This window comes from Thamnophis elegans, chromosome 4 (assembly GCF_009769535.1).
Source record: "Thamnophis elegans isolate rThaEle1 chromosome 4, rThaEle1.pri, whole genome shotgun sequence".
Lineage (NCBI taxonomy): Eukaryota > Metazoa > Chordata > Lepidosauria > Squamata > Colubridae > Thamnophis > Thamnophis elegans.
The window spans coordinates 54,654,979-54,675,802 of NC_045544.1; the positions used below are offsets into that span (position 1 = coordinate 54,654,979).

A 20,824-nucleotide genomic window follows, 5' to 3' on the forward strand; every position below is an offset into this window, starting at 1 on the left:
GGATGATATTTGCAAAGAAAAAACTAATTCTTAACAATGACTGTGATCTAGGAAAATTATAGAGAACTTTATTTCTAATATATAATATCCAGTCATGATTTAAAAATAAATAAATGACAGATGTAAAGAGTGTCATCCAAACCTATAACACAATGTCTGAGGCAAAAGACTTTATCTTTCCCCTCCTTAGAACAATCAGTAGCAAAATGTAACTGCAAATGGGGTGTGAATACTTATGGCAAAAGTTTCCACTAGGATGCACAAGAACTATTCCTGTCTAGAGCTTAGTAGTTCATACATTTATATGCATGGTCTTGCTAGGAAAAGAAGATATTTTCCCTTCATGTACAGGTTCCCAGAAAAAAACATTTTGCTTCTGTGCTGCAATTTATGCAACTTACTTAGATCATGTCTAACTAATTTATCTATGGTAATTAATGCAAAAAACAAAACAAAAAACAAAACAGCACAAAATTATATATATATAATCACGTCTTCTCTATTCTTGTCTCCAGGTAGTTATATTCCAGGTTATAACAGATCTTTGTAGGGGGTGGGAGAAGAGTAAATAAACCCATGTACTACTTGGGATTGAAGAGAATCAATCCCTATAATGCATGCATAATTGAGTAGAATAATATGCATACATTTGCATTGGATTACACAAATACATCTTATCATTTTATCAAATAAATGTCTATTTTGATTTTTAGTGTAAATGAACAAAATCCAAAAGACATCTGACATGATGTCCTGCTTGTATTCTTCTTCAAGCATTTGTTCAGTGTTGTTAACTCAGCTAGAAACACATCTTGATCTGATGCATAGCTTCTCTTCTGTTAACTGCAGATAGGGGAGGGTAGGATGAGTGGCCAAACCCCTAAAATGTTGGTGTGTACAAAATGTGCAGGAATTCAGATGGACAAATTATTACCATTACCTGATAAAGTGAAATCCGATCAGTAAGCCTTTCCTCAGTTTCTTCTACCAAGCCAACACTAGGAATGTTGGTTTCAACAGCCTCCAACTGCTGTATGAGTTCCTGATATTCTTCTTCTAAATGCATCCAAGTCTGTAAACCAAATAATTTCCAAATAATTTCTCAGTATTTTTCAAATATATTTCTAACAGAAAACTGTTCCACACTGAATTGATTGAGATAGGTCATCTAAAAAAATCATTTTAACAGGAATTACAGTATTTCAAATGTTCCAAATTTTCTGAGAACCGCTATTTGGTTTCTCTTTTTTCCTCAAACATATTTTGGTACTTTCTTGGTCCTAACATTTTTAAAACGAGAGCAGAATCATGCTGCAAGAGCCTTGGTGGCACAGTGTTTAGAATGCAGTACTGCAGGCTAATTCTGCCAACTGCCAAGAGTTCAATTCTCACTGGCTCAAAGTTGACTCATCCTTCCAAGGATGATAAAATGAGGACCCAAATTGTTGGGGGCAATAAGCTGGCTCTGTAAACTGCTTAGAAAAGGCTACAATATTGCTATTGCTATTGTTTTTATCTAAAAACATTTATGTTGAAATTTCAAAAACATTTCAAAAGATCCTTTTTATTTTATTTTATTTTATTTTGCTAGTTGGTTATTTTCTATATATGCAATATACTCTGTTGACTTGAGCAGTTTCAAGTGAAGTATACCAAAAAGCAATTCATTTTGCCTTTAAAAAGGAAAGCAGATCGCAGTCATTCAGCTCAGAAAGTTAACACTGTTTCAGTTTCAAGTTTTATTTAAGTGGAAGACTGTTGCATGATTTGCAGACAAATTCTGCAATAGAATTTGTAGACAAATTCCAAATAGCTCTCAACTAAACAAAACAAGTTACAGGAGCGTATAGTTTATCATCTATCGAGACATTAAACAAGTATAAATATTTAAACTGAAGTAATCAGAAAATAAAAAAGATTGTGCCTACCAACCTTTAATGGCATTTTCCTGATGTTTTAAATTTATTTATCCAATAACAACAACAACAACAAATAAACCAGGAGGGATAAAATATAGATTAAAGAAACATATATGTGAAGATTACCTCCAATTACCTCCACTAGACCGATTAGATCCCACAGATTAGGCCTGCTCCGAATTCCATCCGCCGGCCAGTGTCGACTGGCAACTACCCAGAGGAGAGCCTTCTCTGTGGCTGCTCCGACCCTCTGGAACGAACTCCCTGTGGAGATTCGAACCCTCACCACCCTCCAGGCCTTCCGCAAAGCCCTCAAAACCTGGCTGTTCCGACAGGCCTGGGGCTAAAGAGCTGTTGCCCCCGTCTCGAATGGTATGACTGTTGCGAGTTTTAAATTATATATTGTTATGTTTTTTTTTTAATTTTTTGTCTGTATCCCCCTTCCCCGGTTCGAGTTGTGAGCCGCCCTGAGTCCCCCTTCGGGGGAAAAGGGCAGCATACAAATACAATAAACTGAACTGAACTGAACTGAAGATTAGGGAATATTCATTGCATTTTTTTTTTAGAAAATTGGATACAAGAATGTGTATAAATTTCATCCTCGATTTACAACCATTCATTTAGTGACCATTCAATGATTTATGGGCATTTTTTCACATTTAGGACCATTGCAGCATCCCTGTGGTTACATAAACAAAATTTGGATGCTCGACAACTGGTATGTATTTAGATTGTAGAAAGAAAGATTGTAAAATTTGGCAAAATTCACCTAACAGCTGCTTTGCTCAACATGCCTTGCTTAGCAACAGAAATTGTTGGCTCAGTTGTGGTAATAAATCAAGGATCACCTGTATTACAGAAGTATATACAAAAATTGCTACCAATTTTTGAGACCCCCCCCCCAATAAATTAATATAACAATTGATATAAAAATGGGTTGAAAATGAAGTTATAAAATTTCCATACTGCCCAGGTGGCAAAATGATTTTGCGGTTGCTCAAATGATTCTGAACTTTTGATTTAATCTTTTCAGGAGACAAATTGTACCTCTCCTCAAATGTTATCACTTTTCTTAAGAATTTTTTATGTCCCAGGCAAACGTAATGAAAAGTTAAAATTTAAAGGAAAAGAAAAAAGAAAACTTTACCTCTAGAATATATTCCAGCTCCACTCCTTTCTTATGAGCTTGTTTTAATACTGCAGAGCCTTGTGCCATTAGATCTACATGGATTTGAGTTTCCTTCACAAGAGCAAAGCTGCTTATTTTTCTAAAAAGCGTTTCTGTTAGGATCGTGTGTGCCTCTAGTCCTTGGAAATATTCCTGAGAAAATTATCATTTGTTATTAACCATCATATTTCAGAAATTTACTGCTGTTGTACAAACAATCTAAAATTTAAATTTTCTGATGTCCTCATAGTTTGTGTCTTATTTATATTCTCAGCAATGGAACAGATTGTGCTGCAGTATCTATTCAAAATATGCATCTTGCTTAGCTAAAAAAACTTTCTATCTTTCAGAGAAGATTGAATTAACATTCCTTCCTCACATGCATACTAGGAATCAGAGTGTTTGTTTTGTTTCAACTGCAGGTTATCCTTGACATTTTTAAATAGTGTCATTTTGCATTTAAACTAATTTTGCATCACAAAACAAAATAGCAGTTTATGCAAATACACCCAAGATAAAAACACAATTTTGAAACATAAGTATTTGAAGTATGCTTATACATTCTGGTTACTGTACTGTCAAAACATGTCTGCTCCTTATGGAGGGTGGGGGGAATCTATTCCATTATGACTCAAGCCTTAATCACCTTGCATTTAGACTATTCCAATTCACTTTATATGGAGCTACCTTTTAAAACAACTCAGAAGGTACAACTGAAACAAAATGTAGTGGCTTCATTAGAAACAGATGATTAAATTTAATAGAATTACAACTGTCTTTCAGTTATAGCAATGATTGCTGAGAGATTTGTAAGACTCCCACCTTGATCACATTCATAAAGCCATTGAAATTTGACTGTTTTCCCAAGTATTGGGACAGAGTGGGGATTGAGTCCCTACAGGAAGCTTTGTTTGCCATAGAGAATTTGCCTTCTGGATCTCTCTTATTATTTTTTAAAAAGTACAGTTGATATTTGGATCTTGGTCGACTCTAAATTGTACTGAACAAACAAATAGGTTTCTGAGTCAAATCCAAGGTGACTGGTTTTAATGTATACAATTCTACATGATTTAGCCTGTCCTGTCTTGAGAATGGCTGCTGAGAATCTCTACCTCATGTAACAACCCGAACCAGGGAATATTTTGTCACCTTGAGGTACATGGAACCACTACCTTGTTTGCTTTTTGCAGTCAAAAGCATTTTATTCTGATAGGTTTTATTAAGCAATAATTGAAAAAATGCCAAACTGTGAAAAGCAAACTACTAAGGCAGTTCTTAGTAGTCTGTTTTCCATAGTTTGGCATTCTGACAGTTATTTTCATCACCTCTGAATTTATCACCTCATTTATTATTGTACAAGAGTCATTTATTATATGAGTCTTTTGAGGTAAATATTTGCATACATAAATAAAATTTCTGTTAGCCATCATTAGCTTTAAAATTATTCCAAATGGCATTTAGTTACATTGAAATAACTACTCTCTTTCCAGATTGGGAAACAGTAGAATTACAGAAAGGGACTCTATTAAATGGCAGCAAAATTAATTATAAACATAGGAATTGTTTTCACCTTATGCTTGTCAAGAAGCTGTTGGATTTCCTTTTTGGAGTCAACTATCAGTTTGTGATCACCTGCCATCTTTTCTTTCCCAGTTTCAATCAGGTCAGCCAGATCCTGCAAAGCTTGGTCGTACTGACCCTTCAATGCCAGATTTTGGTTTAATCCACAGCGCCGTGATCCTATGATCATGATTAACTCATCATACATATCCTGATACACAAAAAGAAAAAGAATTACATTATAATTATAGAACAAAAAAATCAGAATAGGAGTTCAATTACTTAGGACCAGTAATGGCAATCAGGATAAGGGAGCTATATAAGCTACGTTAACTCTTTATGATCATTACATTTCCAGCAAAATTTTATTTTTGGATGTCAGTTGACAAATGAAGTAAATGCAATGATTTTTGCAATCTTCTGAAGTTATTTTACATCTGTTTCATATAAAATGAATTTGTCTATAAATAGAAATAAATAATAAATAGTTCATCAGCAAAAAAGGAAAACAAACGCTATGCTGATAATTGTAAAAAGTTGTTTCTAATAGTTTTATTACCTGAAGTTTGGATAATTCTTGCATGAAAGATTGATCAATTTGCAGTTTATCTCCACGTTTCTTTAATTCAGTGATACCTGCATCTAATTCTTTCAGTCCTCGTTCTACTTGCTCAATGGCCTATGTAAAGAATAACAATTCACTGTAATGTCAAGAAACCTAAATTTCAAGGAACTCTGATGTCAAAAATGGAAATTCAGTACTTATATGAGATAGCAATAGCAATAGCACTTAGACTTATATACCGCTTTACAGCTTAGGTTTACAGATAAACCTAAGAATAGACAACATTCCAAATGGTAGTCTGATTAAATGTTAAAATCAAACAAGTCTCTCGATGAAAAATACTTATAAGAATATGAAATGAGATATGATATATGATATGTATGATACATGATACGATATGAAACTACACTACAATTCTGATTGCATGCCATTCATCAAAGAAAAAGAAAGGCTCAAAAATGATTAATAATCCATGGGTTATTAGGCACAAAGAATACTTTGGGTTCTTCATGAGCATGTTCATTATTCTGGTTGACATTTAAATGTTTCTCTAATTTGTCAAGTAAAATTGAAGTTCTAAAAATTCACTGTTAATTTTATATATACTTTCTGCTGTAGAGCTGCTCGGTCAGGTTAAGAAACATAAACTCCTATTGTACAGATAATCTGACAAAATGTAAGAAAAGTAAATTATTGTTGAAATTTATAACGTTGCCAAGCAGAATTCTTTTTCAAAGGCATATCTATTTATTCCCATACAAAAAGTATTCCAGGCATTATTTATTCATTAGAATAAATACTGATGTGCACTGTTTGCAGTCTGATAGTAGAAGACAGTATCAATCTTCTAAGTAACTTTTTGGTGTTCATTATACCATATCTTTCTTCATCCTTAAGAATATAAAAATATTCAATCAATAGTACCTGTATTTGTTCTGTTTCAGGGCGTTCAACTGCTTCTGCTAGTTTCTGCAGTGCAATATACTTGTTATCAGCTAATAAAGTAAACATCAACTTCAAGTCATTCTGTCAGTAATTGAAAAAAAAAGTTAATATATGGAAATAACAGAACGTTATTGTCATTATTGTCCAAGTTTTCCATTGTGCAACATTTTCCCTTGTGGCTTGTGATAACAGGCAGTTTGCAGATAAAACTTTTGAGATTGACTCGAATCTTCAGAAGAGACTGTAATAAGCCAGAAGAACTCCCAATTTCTGTACAGTTACTGAGTGACTAGCACCATCAACTTGTACTGTACATTGGCTATACTATCAATAACCTGTGCTGATAGTGCTTGCCATCTTTAGTTATCTGTATATAATGAACTGAACTAGTTTCCTGGCATCAGCCATCCTTCTTTAAAGATGACATTAAATGGGAGGCTATTCTTTCATTTGGTGAATTACTTCATGAACTACTGCTAAGATCTTAATTTGTATACAAAAAGCCACTTTTGGATGTATGTGCCCCTTTCGGTCAGTTTTTGACTTCTGATGGCTGCCTGGACAAATCCCTACAATTTTCTTGGCAAAGTTTGCAGAAATGGTTTTCATTTACCAAACAGCTGCTTAATATTGGTTTAACTTTTAAAACAATGTGGCTATTATTGCTTTGGTATTTAGCATGTCTTTGCAAATGCAATTCACACTGTGTCAATGCAAGGGCTATCAGATTACTTTGGAGTTTTGTCTGGGGTTGTTGATAAAATAATCCTGCAATTTTTGGGATCTCTATTTATTTGATCATTTACATTTTAATATGTTTTGGTAAAATTAGTAACCTTTGTACCTCTGGAGATTCTCAGTCATCCAGGTGATGATTGTCCCAAAGGTGCTCTTTTCAAAAGGCAGCTGGACTTTGAAAAACAAAATGCAGTTGCTTTTTAAAAAAAAAACCTTTTGGGAGTAACTTTTGTACTGAGCCCAATCTAAATACTATATTATTTAGAGACTGAACATATTGCAGACATAGCAATTAACATGCTACAAGCATCAACTGAGTCTTTTTACTATTATATTTTTACATAAGCTTCTGATAGCAAGAAAGAATCTATAGAAATATATTTTGTGTGGCTCTGTGCACTTTTGAATCAGTATTGACTCCTGATGTAGGTTTTTTTTGGCAAGATTTTCTTGGAGGTGCTTTGTTAGAGAGTTATTGATTCCAAATCATCTGACTGTTTTTATACCCAAAGTGGGACTAGAACTAATAATCTCTTAATTTCTAGCCTGATGCCTTAACCACTATACTAAACTGGTTCAGAGAAATATAATTACATTACCCACTTTTCAACCTTTAACAGTATGTACGGTAGAAATTCTTAAGAAAATAAGACAAAATTTACCTGAAAATTCAGTATCTGCTGAAGTCTCTCTTTCATATGCTGGCATCTTTGATTTACTAGTGTATCTAGTAATGTTAATCTCTGTAACAAACTGTCCAAAGTGTCTCCTATAACATCTCGGTTATCAGCATTCTCAGGAAACACATGGGAAAATAAATCCTTGCTTTTATCCATTTTTTCTGTCATTTCATTGATATCTTTAGCAAGAGACTAAAGTATTCAAATAAAAACAACATGCTTTTAAAACTAATACTTTGAGAAACAAAACAGATAACCATAGATGATTGTGAAAAAAAATTATATAGGTAGTGCTAAGGTTACGACCATTCATTCAGAGATTGTTCAAGCTACAATGACATTGAATTAGTGATACTTAGGATGGGTCCTGAAGATATATTCGTTGCAGCAGCTCTTTACATAAGTGAATGTGTTTTGGGCACTTGACAATTAGCTTACAATGACAATCTCTCAGTCACTTGATTGCCAGTTGTGACCTTCCTTGGCTTCCCACAAGCAAAGCCAGCACAGAAGGTTGTGAGTTATTTGTATAAGTCATCCCCAATGTTTTTCTTTGAGGATCTCCATTACGGCAAATTAGATCCCAGGGATCTCGTACTCCACTCCATCCATGCCTGCAGCACCTCCTGCCCACAGTCCCACTGACCATCTGCTTGTAATCTGTAGCATCTGCTGGCTATGGCATCAGTACATCCCTTGTAGTACTTGGTGCCTGTTCACGGCACACATACACCATGGTACTTATGCAACTCCTGCAGTCCTTGACTAGGATTCCCACCTCTTCCAGCTTAACAACCAGTGAAGTTCTGGGGGAGGGACGGTTTACAATATCAATTGCATCTGTTGTTGCAAAGTAATGTGGTCATGTGACTTGCATTTTTTTTTCTTCTTCTCTTGTTTATTTATATGCCGCCCTTTTCCCTGAGGGGACTCAGGGCGGCTCACAATCAAAAGGAAGGGGGGGACAGACTTTTACATATAAGACAGTACATGATTAAAACGCAACATTCATACCATTCGGGCGGGTTACAATCTTTAGCCCCAGGCCTGACGGGATAGCCAGATTCTAAGGGCTGTGCGGAAGGTCTGGAGGGTGGTGAGGGTACGAAGCTCCACGGGGAGATCGTTCCATTGGGTCGGGGCTACCACCGAGAAGGCTCTCCTCCGCGTGGTGGCCAGTCAGCATTGGCCAGCGGATGGAACTCGGAGGAGGCCTAAACGATGAGATCTAATGGGTCGTGTGGAGGTGATCAGCAGTAGGCGGTCTCTCAAGTACCCAGATCCACTACCATGAAGGGCTTTATAGGTGGCAAGTAGCACCTTGAAGCGTATCCGGAGATCGACAGGTAGCCAGCGCAGCTCGCGGAGGATAGGTGTTACGTGGGTGAAGCGAGGTGCACCCATAATCACTCGCGCGGCTGCATTCTGGACTAGCTGAAGTCGCCGAATACTCCTCAAGGGCAGCCCCATGTAGAGCACATTGCAGTACTCCAGCCTAGAGGTCACAAGGGCCCGAGTGACTGTTGTGAGAGCCTCCCGGCTCAGGTAGGGGCGCAACTGGTGCACCAGGCGAACCTGGGCAAATGCCCCTCTGGTCACAGCTGACAAATGGTGTTCGAAAGTCAGCTGTGGGTCCAGGAGGACTCCCAAGTTGCGGACTCTGTCTGAGGGGTATAATGTTTGACCCCCCAGCCTGAGAGATGGAATATTTGCCAAATTGGCGGGAGGGAAACACAACAGCCACTCGGTCTTATCCGGGTTGAGCACAAGTTTGTTAGCCCTCATCCAGTCCCTAACAGCTTCAAGTCCCTGGCTCATCACGTCCACCGCTTCATTGAGTTGGCACGGGGCGGACAGATACAGCTGGGTATCGTCCGCATACTGGTGGTATTTTATCCCGTGCCGCCGAATGATCTCGCCCAGCGGTTTCATGTAGATGTTGAAAAGTAGGGGAGACAGGACCGAACCCTGCGGCACCCCATATGTTAGGGGCCTAGGGTTCGATCTCTGCCCCCCAACTAACACCGACTGCGACCTGTCCGAGAGGTAAGAGGAGAACCACTGCAAAACAGTGCCTCCCACCCCCACCTCTCGCAGTCGTTTTACAATTGCACTGTTTAGTGATGGAATTTCCAGTCCCATTAGCCATCATAACTCAAGGCTTATTGGTGTGTGTTCCTTGACTAGTCGTGTTAGCAATAGGAATAGCAATAAGAATTATATCTCAAATCTAAACATGTTTACAGTATCCACATCCAATAATTCTAAAAGCTGATGGCAAATAGAGGTGAGAAGGAACATCACAAACTCTCATTTCTTTCTTGAGCATATAGATCACAGTTTCAAGGAATTCACATAGGCTGTTCATTTATTTCCCAAGCAGTGGTTTTACCAGTGTCCTCTTATTCTTTGGCTTATTTTGGATAAACACTGTATGTGTGCTACAGTCCAAGAAGCCAATTTTGTGCATATCTGTAGAAATTACTTGGTCTGTTCTGATTTACTTTCTAGGAATGCAAAGAGTAGCACTAACCTTTTCCCTAACAAATTTTCATTGGCAGAGGGCTGCCACATCCACCCAGAAGTTAGCTCCATAAACATTGTAGTACACTTCAGGGACTTACTTTAATGCAAATGAAATGTGCTTTTCTGCCATAAAGGCACAAAGACTTTTTTTGCATCACTTCTTCCACAATTAATGCTAATAAACATATCTTGTACAGCCTTTTCGTCTGGTAACTGAAAAAAGGCCATATTTAACTCATAGATTAATGATTGTCTTACTTCTTGATTATCAAGGCATGTTTCTGTCACTTCAGGTAAAAGGGCCGTGGCAACAAACAAATGTTCTTCAACCCCATCTAGCCAAGACGAGATGGCTGAAACACCTCTGTATAGTTTTTGCTCAAACTGCAGATTCTCCTTTTCAGCACCTCTAGCCTGAAAAAAAAAATCAATAAAAAGGGAAAAAATCACAAGACTGTGACTCTAATTATATATCTAGAGAGAGATAGAGGGGCAATATTTTATCTTTGCAAATGATTTTTTTTAATCAATTAAAATATTGTCTAACTTATTCTACAAAACAGCTAATATTTTTAAGCGATTAAAATATTCTACCTGGGAAGGAACACTTTTGAAAGCCTCATTCAAACCAACCAGTAAAGATTTAACCGATGCTTTATCTTGAGCCTTCCCTTCTTCTTTGGGCAATGGCATGCCAGACATAAGCCGGTTTGGTCTACTGTAAACCTGTTAGGGGAGAAATAATAATTAAAATATTTCAGACATATGAGAAAAATAAATTAAACTTCTTTTTCTTTTCCTTACCCTATTAGGATTGTTTTAGATGTTTATTTATTTAACAATACTTGTAAACTCATCCAAATGAAAAACGCTGGGTAGCAAACTACAAAAATAGCCCTATTAATCAATAGTTCAAACTGTTAAAATTTGCTTTATGCCCAAGTCAATGCCAATCGCTTTGCCTATCATATTGAGAAGTCCTCCTGTCTATCATCTTTGTATGGCTCATGCAGTTTGTACAACTTCACAGATCTTGGATAAGCTGGGAACTTATTATGGAACATGAATGGCTTCTCCACTTCTAATATTCTAGAACAGTGGTCTCCAACCCCCAGTCCGTGGACTTGCACCGGGTTGCAACATGCCAGAAATCAGGCTGCACAAACAAGATAAGCCCCACTATGGTATGCAGGCACATGCAAAACTACGCCCCCTCCAGTCCCTGGAAAAATCTTTCTCCACGGAACTGGACCCTGGTGCCCAAAGATTGTTCCCGGAGATTGTTAGTCTCCCAGAGACTAATTCCCAGTCTTGATCGGTTGTGTAAGTTCCTCTTTGTATCTTCTCACATAATGTGGGGGCTATTACTGAGTTGGCCTCCTGCAATGCTACATTAGGAATCTAAGAGAGATTCAAGAGCTCACTGTCTGCTCTGCTGCACCTATTAGCTCCTTGCCATTCACAGAGAGATTTTAAAAAATGGAAAAAGTTTAGTTTTTAAAATGAAAATGAAATCCAGTTGCTGAGATGGCTTCATACCTTTACAATAAACCTTATTAAATGAAATTCCAGGAAAACTGGACATTAAAAGCTTGACTCCAGCCTTCTGGGTCACAACCCTTAATCATCACACTAAGGAGTGGAAATTTCAGCAGGCTTTTTTTTCCAGTGTTTGGATCAGATGGATATAATCATGCTCAGTAAAGCAGTCACTACAATAACCAAATGGCACATCATATATGGTTATGGCAGAGGTGGTATTCAGCCAGTTCGCACCAGTTCACATGAACCAGTGGTGGAAATTTGGCCAAGTTCAGCAAACTGGTAGCGATGGCTGGCTGGCCATGCTCCCGAACCGGTTGCCTGGTCACCGCTCGCTCACCCCACCCCGCTTGCCCTGCCCACCACTGCTGAGAAGTGGCTGGCAAAGACGCTAGCTTCCGCCTCTTTCAGAGCCACTTTTGGCTGCAGGCTCCACCTATTAGAAAAGTACCAGAGGTCAGCAAAAAAGCTGCCGCTGTTGCTGCCATATTCTATTTGTGAAGAAAATGGCAGCAGCGGCAGCAGCTTTTTCGCCAACCTCTGGTACTTTTCGGCGGCCTGCGGCCAGCCGCAACCTCTTTGGTAGCCGCTTGCCAACTAACTCATATTTATAACTGTTGCAGTGTCCCAGAGTCACGTGATTACTCTTGGTGACCTTCTGACAAGCAAAGTCAATGGGGAAGCCAGATTCACTTAACAACCTGGTCACCAACTCAACAACTGTGGTGATTCATTTAACAACTGTGACAAGAAAGGTCCTAAAATGGGTCAAAACTCACATAACAAATGTCTGGCTTAGCAACAGAAATTTTGGGCTCAATTGTGGTCATAGGTTGAGGATTACCTGTAGTCCCTATTTAGATGCTTGATAGATTAGGTCCTTTTCTATCCCCATAGGAAACATTGCTAAGCAACACCTTTAATATTGTTCATATGAAGAATGACAGAAATAATTCTAAAAGGTTACTTACTGACTGATCTTGTTCTTGTTCCAGAGCATTCTGTAGAAGCCTGTGCTTAATGCTGAATTCTTGATTAAGGCTTTCCCATCTCATTTTCATCTGATCTTCGCTTGAGGGCTTTTCTCCTTCTAAACTCAGTTCTTCTGTTAGTTTATCTGGATTCTTGCTATCATATAAAATATAAATACAATTCATGAGAATGGAATTACTGTGATTTTTCAGTTAGCATTTAATATGATAAGATACCAGACTTTTAATGACTTCTCAAATCCTGCAGGTTAGGATTTGCCATTAAAATGAGATTTGAATTTGGAATCCACTTGAAGTTACATCATTGGCATTGACAAAATCATCATTAGACAATTGCAAAAGGCAGCTTTACTTGGAACAGCTTACACCTGGCAACATTACCTTTAACAGGATCAAATAACAACATCTACCTATCCCAAATTCTTAGGAAGGACTCAATAAGTGAATAAAAATGCCAAATTCAGGCTAAATACCTGTCTCACTATGTGATGAACCATAATAATATGTTTAACACATCAAACAACAATATCTGCCTATCCCAAGTCCTTGAAGTGGGCTTAATAGTTGGATAAAAATGCCAAATGCAATAGAAACATCTGGTTGACTGGGCAATCAACAACAATAAACATCTATCTATCTCAATTTCTTGGGAAGGACTCAATAGGTGGACAAAACTGCTAAATCCAGTCTAAATATCTGCCTCACTGTGGGACTATAATAATATTGTGATATCACTGTTTAAAACCATTTTTCATAATGAGAATATAAATGAACTAAATTCGTTTTCAATTAATCTAACAATTCAAGAGGAGTTGTAAATTAAATACAGTAAATATTAATGAGTTGCTAAGGCTAAATTTTAGATGTAATAAATTGATCCTAAAATATGCTGAGAAATGCTAATTTTGAGTCTTTCATAAAAAGCAAAGCCCACATTGTGTGGTTTAGGTACAAAACAGTTTTCCTGAAATTTTATCCATCAGATGTAAATTTACTATAATTTCATGAATCCTCAGTGTATTTTTGGGAGCATTAATTCAGAGAAGATTTGTCTGAAGAGATCCTCACTATGAGAAAATCTGATGGCTTCTAATATTTCCAACCATCAGCAGATTCATTCAATCTTCTGTGTATCATCTTATAGGAACATTTTCATAAATGGTTAGTTAGAAAAAAATACTCAAATACTTACTTAATGTGCAGATGACAAACACTTAAATTGAATCTGTTATTTTAAATGTAAACTATTTTTCATACAATCTCCCTACAAGGGAATATATAGACATGATCATGGAAGACGAAGTATTTAAGCATAAATATTCACCTAGAATAAGGCATATCTGAAAATGATTGAGTTAAAATTTCTTCTCCACGACTTGCCACTGAATGAAGAAGGCTCTTCTGCTCCGCTAGTTCTTTCTCTAGTTCCTAAAATAAATAAACAAAAGCAACTGTCTTAAATACATATTTCTATCAATGAATATGTGATTTCTAACTATTGGAGATATTTACCTAGAAAGAAAAAAATGAGCTGAAATCAAAGTATGTATGTTTTTTTCTATAGCCACTGTATGTAAGTTTTTTTCAGACAGCTACTAACAGAATTATTTGAACTACAATTAAGTTCTAATTTTGGAAGGTCCCCTCTTCTACAGCTTTCCAACACAATGAGACAAATTCTCCATTCTCAGAGGTTTTAGTTTCAGGCAGTAGACATATAATTAAGGGTGTAACTGCTATTTGTCACAATAAAGATGAAGAAGCACATTTATAACAAGATTTGGTAAGCAGCAGATATCATAATTTCCAGAAAGATTAATTCATCTCTACCCCTCTATATAATAAAAATGTCTTGGGTGATATTTGTCTGTATTTTATTACTGTTCTATTATTTCCAACAGAAATAACAACCTGTTTAGAGCAGATGTTAGAATGCTGCTTATTAGAAAATAGAAGCGATTACAGGATGCATCAGAACAATAACCACTGTAGAAGGATTGTAGGAGGAAAGCTGTGTTGATTTATAGTAGCAAAAATTGTTATTGCATAGTAAGATCTTATTGCATATTAATGGAGCTAATATAATAATAAACTTCCATTATTATGCAGTCTCTATATACTGTAGGCTATGATTTATTTGGTCCAGCCATCTGTTAATTGTAGATATTTACAATTGAAAACAGCATATACAACCCCTACTTTTATGACAATTTATAAATTACAAAATGGTTCCAGCATGGGCTTGAGACTGAGTGCAGATATCCATGTTCTCTATATAAAAATAGGAAGAGGGCTAGAAAAGCTACATCCTATTGAGAATATTGTTAATGAAATAAGACAAAGTGTACCTCAATTACACAGAGTATCCTTTATGATTAATGACTGATGCAAGTTTAAGATAATTTGTCAATCATCTACATACACTATATTGCCATCCAAATAATCAGAATCAGTTGTGAGCAAATACTTTTGGCAATATAGTGTATATCTGTAACAAAATGAACACAATAAAAATCACTAAACAAATATACAATTTGCATTTGCAACATGCTCACTTTCTGTCTTTGTAGGATGCTTAGTTGTTGTTGTGAACGGGTTGTTTGTACCTGGGCCAGCCACTCCTGGATACTGGGATCTTGAGAAGTGACCAGATCTGATTTACATTCTTCCGTTTCCTGTACAGCTCCCTGCTTTATAAAGAAAAAGAAGGGTGTGTGTGTGTGGAATGTGAGTAGGAAATACAAGTAGAAGTAGGCTTGCTATTTGAAGTATAAATTTCCGGCTTCTTAGCATGATGATTTATATATAGATTTAAGGCTTCTAAAATGGGAATCTGAGGAAGACATGACATGAAAAGTTGTCTTGATGGAGAGAATCTCATCTTTATAAGCTCTATACAGCTCTATTTAACCTCTTTATAAATATGAAGAATTCATCTGGGAGTGTAGGAAGTTTGTTTACTATACCTTGCTTACAGTGATTCCTATTTTATGCTATTCAGAGTGAGGTCTGTATCAAATTACTCAAAACATTTTCTTAAATTATTACCATATGTCACACCATATTATTATTCAAGTTTAATATATGAAATTACAGAGGATTTCAATTCACTAATTTAGATCAGAACTGGGATTTAAAAAGAATGGCATTCCTAGTTTTAATGTTTTGTTTTATTTGGCAATGTGATTTGGCATACTGACCAAAAGTAAGTTTTAGTACCATTCCTCTACTATGAACAGAAATATGTCTCTGGTTATTAGCAAAAATGTCATATGCTTTATAATTTAACTAAGAATTAAATAAATAATAGGACACATGCGCTTACAAAAAGATCACAGATAGCTGGAACAAACCACCTTGCTGGAAAAAAAATGACAAGGTAGATATTCTAAATATTCGAAAAAGAAGTTTGAAATGGTATTGTGTATGAATGAACTGCTCAGTTGGCATGCTAACTTTTCTATGTAGAAATATTTATTTATTAAAATCACATACTGCCCATCTTACTCTGATAAGCAAACCAACCAACCTGGCAAATGATATTCTAATTCAAAAACTATGTTGAGAAATGGGAAGCCTTAATGTGCATTGGCAAGTCCGTGCATGTATTGTATCCATAAATGATCACGGACAAAATCCATATGGAATTGTTATATCAAATAAATGCTCTAGAATTAAAATGTACACCCTTATTTAGTGAAAGAAAACTACTAATGAAAGCAGATCTTTCCTCATTTAGTTTCCTACCTATGTAAACAAAAAAATGCTGTATTAGAACAAAACATTACTTGCCGTTTCTCTCTGATTTTAACCAAGAATTAGTAATTAGTAATTAGTAATTAGTATGACTTGATTAATGCTCATTTTTATGTCAAGGTTTCCATATTTGAACATTGGTCCCGAAACAAAAAATACTCATCAGAATAGGGGGAGAGACAGTTTGGTATACTGGTTAAGGCACCAGACTAGAAACAGGAGACTGGATGTCAGTCCCAGTTCCAACTGGATCACGTTGGCCAGCCACTCTCTTTTATCCTTAGAAAGAAGATGAAGGTGAACCCCTTCTGAGAATCTTAGAGACTGCTCAAAGCACTTGCTAGGGGTTAAGACCAAGTCAGTGGTTTGTCCACATGCACCCACAAACACACAGAGAGACAAAAGTAGAAAGCGGGGAATAAAACTGAGCTAATAAATCAGCTCACAGAGTTTGTTATTCACTTATATCAAATATTACAAAAAAAGAGCGGAAACATTATCCCAGAGTATAGATTCTTAACAGTAAACATCATACTATTTCTCAATTGCTACATATAAACCCCAGTGTTTAAAACCAATTGAAAAGAGCTTCTTACCTGGATGTTGATCTGCTTGTCATGAAGGACGCTCTGTAGTTCCAGAAGGCTTCCCTTCAGCGTTCTGAGTTTCAGTGCCAGTTGCTCAGCTTCATCCTTGGTTTGAGCTTTCCCTTCCATGAGGAGGTTTTCATTGTGTACGGACAGCTCAGACAAAGTCACCACCTTCTGCTCAATTTCCATAAGCATATTCTGAAACAGCAAAAACAACGAAGCAAATTCATACATTCTGAAGCATCCATCAAAAATCTACTCACCTGAACAAATTCAGGTTGTTGCTGATTATTTTCTCAAACCCAGCGTTTGAGAAACATGTTTAAGGTATTTTGCATTTATTTTTCACTTGTAAAAAAAAATCTTCAAAAAATCAATTTTGTTTGAAAAGAAAGACATAAGTGATAACTATATGCTGGATGTCACTGTTGCTTCTATGCTTTTTCTTTAGTGCAGCAATCTGGCAGACAATGACATCCCTAGATCATTGGAATAGGCAGATCTCATTTAGTTCGGACGGCTTGTGTCTTATTTTTCTACTTCATGGACTTCTGCACTTCTCACCCTTCCTTCCCTCATTGCTCTCTTGAATTGATAAGCTTCTTCTCACAGTGGGTATTCTGATTGGTGCAAAAATGGCCTAAGATCCTCTGCATAATCTTCTTTCACTTAGAGCGACTTAAAGGGACAAATCTCTGGCATATTTATTTTGAAATGTAGATAATTTGTTTATATGCAGTAAATATTCTGTATCAACAAGTTTAAGGATTTCTGGGTTAAATTATTTGCTGCTTGAATCACATTATATTTTCATGGAATTCTGAGGTTTATATAAATTAGAGGCAGGATAGCAGTTTGTCTAAAACTGTACCCAAAGGGGACTATATAATGAAGCATTGATGTCTGGTAGAAATTATAATAAACTTAATATGGTGCAAAATATGTATTTGTATCATGATACAACTACTCATTCTCATTACATGCAAAGATGTCATGGCACATGTGACATTACTCTCTCCCATTACAAAGAAGAAACAGGTCAGCCAATTCTCTTTCTAGAATATCTTCCAATTAAACACTTGTTTGCTTCTATAAACACTTTATTAGGTTCTTCATAGTTTATCTCTCATTTCTCATGTAAATCAGATCACAAAAATTTAGTGATGTGTTTTAGATTTTACAATAATTCTCACCTTTGCTTAAACAAACTTTTGAATTTTATGCCTCCTTCTAACATCTTCTCAAAGGACAATCATTTAAAGTTTAGGACTCTCTTCCCTTTTGGATTGGATTGGATTGGATTTATTAAATTTATAGGCCGCCCAATCCCGAAGGACTCTGGGCGGCTTACAGAAAATAAATTTTAAGAAAAGGGTTAAAAACAAACAGAAGAAAGCGGATTAAAAGAAACACATCATGCACCCAGTCTAATCAGGGCTGGACCTCGGTCGACAGGTCAACAGCCCCAGGCCTGCTGGCATAGCCAGGTTTTGATAGCCTTTCGAAAGGCCATGACAGTGGGTAGAGTCCGGATCTCTGGGGGTAGTTCATTCCATAGGGCCGGAGCAGCTACAGAGAAGGCCCTCCCCCGTGGCACCGCCAGCCGACATTGTCTAGCTGATGGCACCTGGAGAAGGCCCACCCTGTGCGATCTTATCGGTCGTTGGGAGGTGTGCGGCAGAAGACGGTCTCGTAGATACCTGGAGTTTATTATTATGTTCAGTTTATTTTATGAATATGTGGACTATTAAACAAACCATGACCATGAATCATGGGATTATCTTGACTTGTTTCAACAAACTACAATTTAAACTAATTGTAGTTTAAACTTCTTCAATTTTAAAAAAAATATTTTTTCTCTTCCGTAATTATTTATAACTCTTAAGATTTAAAACATAAAATTTTCACTACTGAAACATTTTAAAATTACTTGCATTATAACTAGACTTCATTGTATGATATTTTACGCCTGAACAAATCACCCACCCACCCATCTAACTTGTTACCGGAAATAATGCCCTGTAATTGAATTTTATTTTGACACAATTAAAACTGGCCCAATTGCTAAGAGTTGACACTGATCTGATGGCACATAATCAATAAAAACAGCATTCGTGTTGTGATTAATGTTAATATAATTACATAGGAAATCTCTGTTAGCTACAGTAGAAATAATATTTAAATATGAAGAATTTTTTCCACCTGGCAGTCAACCAACTGAGAATCCATATCCATAGGCTCCTCATCAGTCACCAATGTAGTGCTTAGAGATGCTTGTGTGTTCAGAAGCCAGTGATCAAGTTCATCTGCCTCAGAGCGATACCTTTGCAGGGCCTGCTCTTGACGCTGTTCTTCTAGTTGCTCGTTGAGTTTCTCCTGTGAATTACACACTATTATTTGTAATGTATTTGTTTTCAAATGCCTGCCATCCCGTTAGGTGATCTCCTGGGTGAAAGGGGCAAAAATAGTCAGGATAGAAAAAAGATAAGGGCTTTTCACACATTGAGTTTCTTGAGGAGAACGGGAAAGAAGTTGAAATGGGCTAAATTGCTGGCAGAAGGGAAATGTTAGCCTGAGAGAAGGAAAGGGAGAAAATGGCTAGCATGGATTGGATTAAAGTAGTTTTAGATTTCTGAAGACGTGTATGTCCCTGGGCAATAGAAGGTCACCAAAGAGGAGTTAATACAATGCATAGGAAGAAGATAACAGTTTAGGAGATTAATTTCTCCCAGTCCAGAATTCCCAGGAGAGAAGAATATTAATTCTTTTGCTGGCCATGAGACTTATTCTGCTTATTATTCTATACATAACCCTAAGTTAAGCCTATGCAGAAGTCAGTAATTGCTGCACTGTGTGACTTGTGGACTCTGCCCTGAGGGAAAAACAAAGATAAGTACTGTTGCCTCTGCAGCAATATTGCAGAAGGGGAGTTTCTCACGTGCAGCAAACCATGCAACTGAAGCATAAAGGACTCAGGACTTAGTACAATGAAAACCATCCAGCCATGGTGTGGTTCAGGGACGTGCAGTCACTAGAGGCAGGGGAGGCGGGGCCTCACCAGTCTCCTGAGGGAAAGGAAAGAATTTTAAAGAATTTTTTTAAAATAATTAAAGCCAGGGTAGTTGCTACCAGATTCCAAGTCACAGTGGTTTGGTGTCTGCTCAGTGTTACCTACAGGAGGAGGCCAGAGAACTCGGGGCCTCTTTTGCATAAGGAATTTTTCGCCTTTTAAAAGTTAAGAAAGGGTTAGAAACCAAAAAAAATTGTATGCAAAGAAGGCCCTGATTCTCCCACCTCCTGATCTGGGAGCAGCGAATCATGCCTGTGCAAGGGCACTTGAGCGACTGCGCAATCTAGCAGTTTCCATAGAGGGTGAATCTGGAGAGGTTGCTCTGGGCCGCCAGCCGCCGTTTCTTCAGCAGCAATTTCTTCTCTGCCCGGCATTTTCTACTGGGCGGCTTGGTGCCTTTGCTGCAGACCCGGGTCTTGGTGGCTCCCGCGATGCAAAGTGCCCCGCCGGGCACTTTGCATCGCGGGAGCCACCAAGCGCCGACATTCCCGCTGCCCCGGCCTGCAGCCAGCCCAGCACCGAGCGGGGAGGACGAGGAGGAAGAGGAGGAAGAGGAGAAGAGCGGTGAGCTCTTGTGCCGGCCGGCCGGCCAGGCGTGGAGCAGGTCGGGCGGGCGGGGTGGGCTGGCTGGCTGGGGAGGGGGGATCATGGCTGCTCATATGGCCCCTGCCGCTGCCGACAGCAGCTTGGGTGTCCCGGCACCGTCCGAGCTGAAGAAAGCGGAGGATTGTTCGTTGGAGGAGGTGGGGGGAGCAAGGCGGTGGAGCACGACA

The 20,824-nt window shown here is 37.6% G+C and overlaps 1 protein-coding gene across 1 annotated transcript in view; it reads right to left on the reverse strand.

Moving 5' to 3' along the window:
* Positions 1-20,824, reverse strand: part of SYNE1 (spectrin repeat containing nuclear envelope protein 1) — a 300,005-nt gene that overhangs the window by 98,787 nt on the left and 180,394 nt on the right. Inside the window, 13 exon segments of the mRNA XM_032216017.1 lie at positions 941-1,072; positions 3,067-3,240; positions 4,658-4,858; positions 5,207-5,326; positions 6,137-6,238; positions 7,558-7,767; positions 10,360-10,515; positions 10,696-10,827; positions 12,615-12,771; positions 13,960-14,063; positions 15,191-15,325; positions 16,988-17,179; positions 19,184-19,357. Of these exon segments, the coding sequence (XP_032071908.1) occupies positions 941-1,072; positions 3,067-3,240; positions 4,658-4,858; positions 5,207-5,326; positions 6,137-6,238; positions 7,558-7,767; positions 10,360-10,515; positions 10,696-10,827; positions 12,615-12,771; positions 13,960-14,063; positions 15,191-15,325; positions 16,988-17,179; positions 19,184-19,357 (1,989 nt within the window).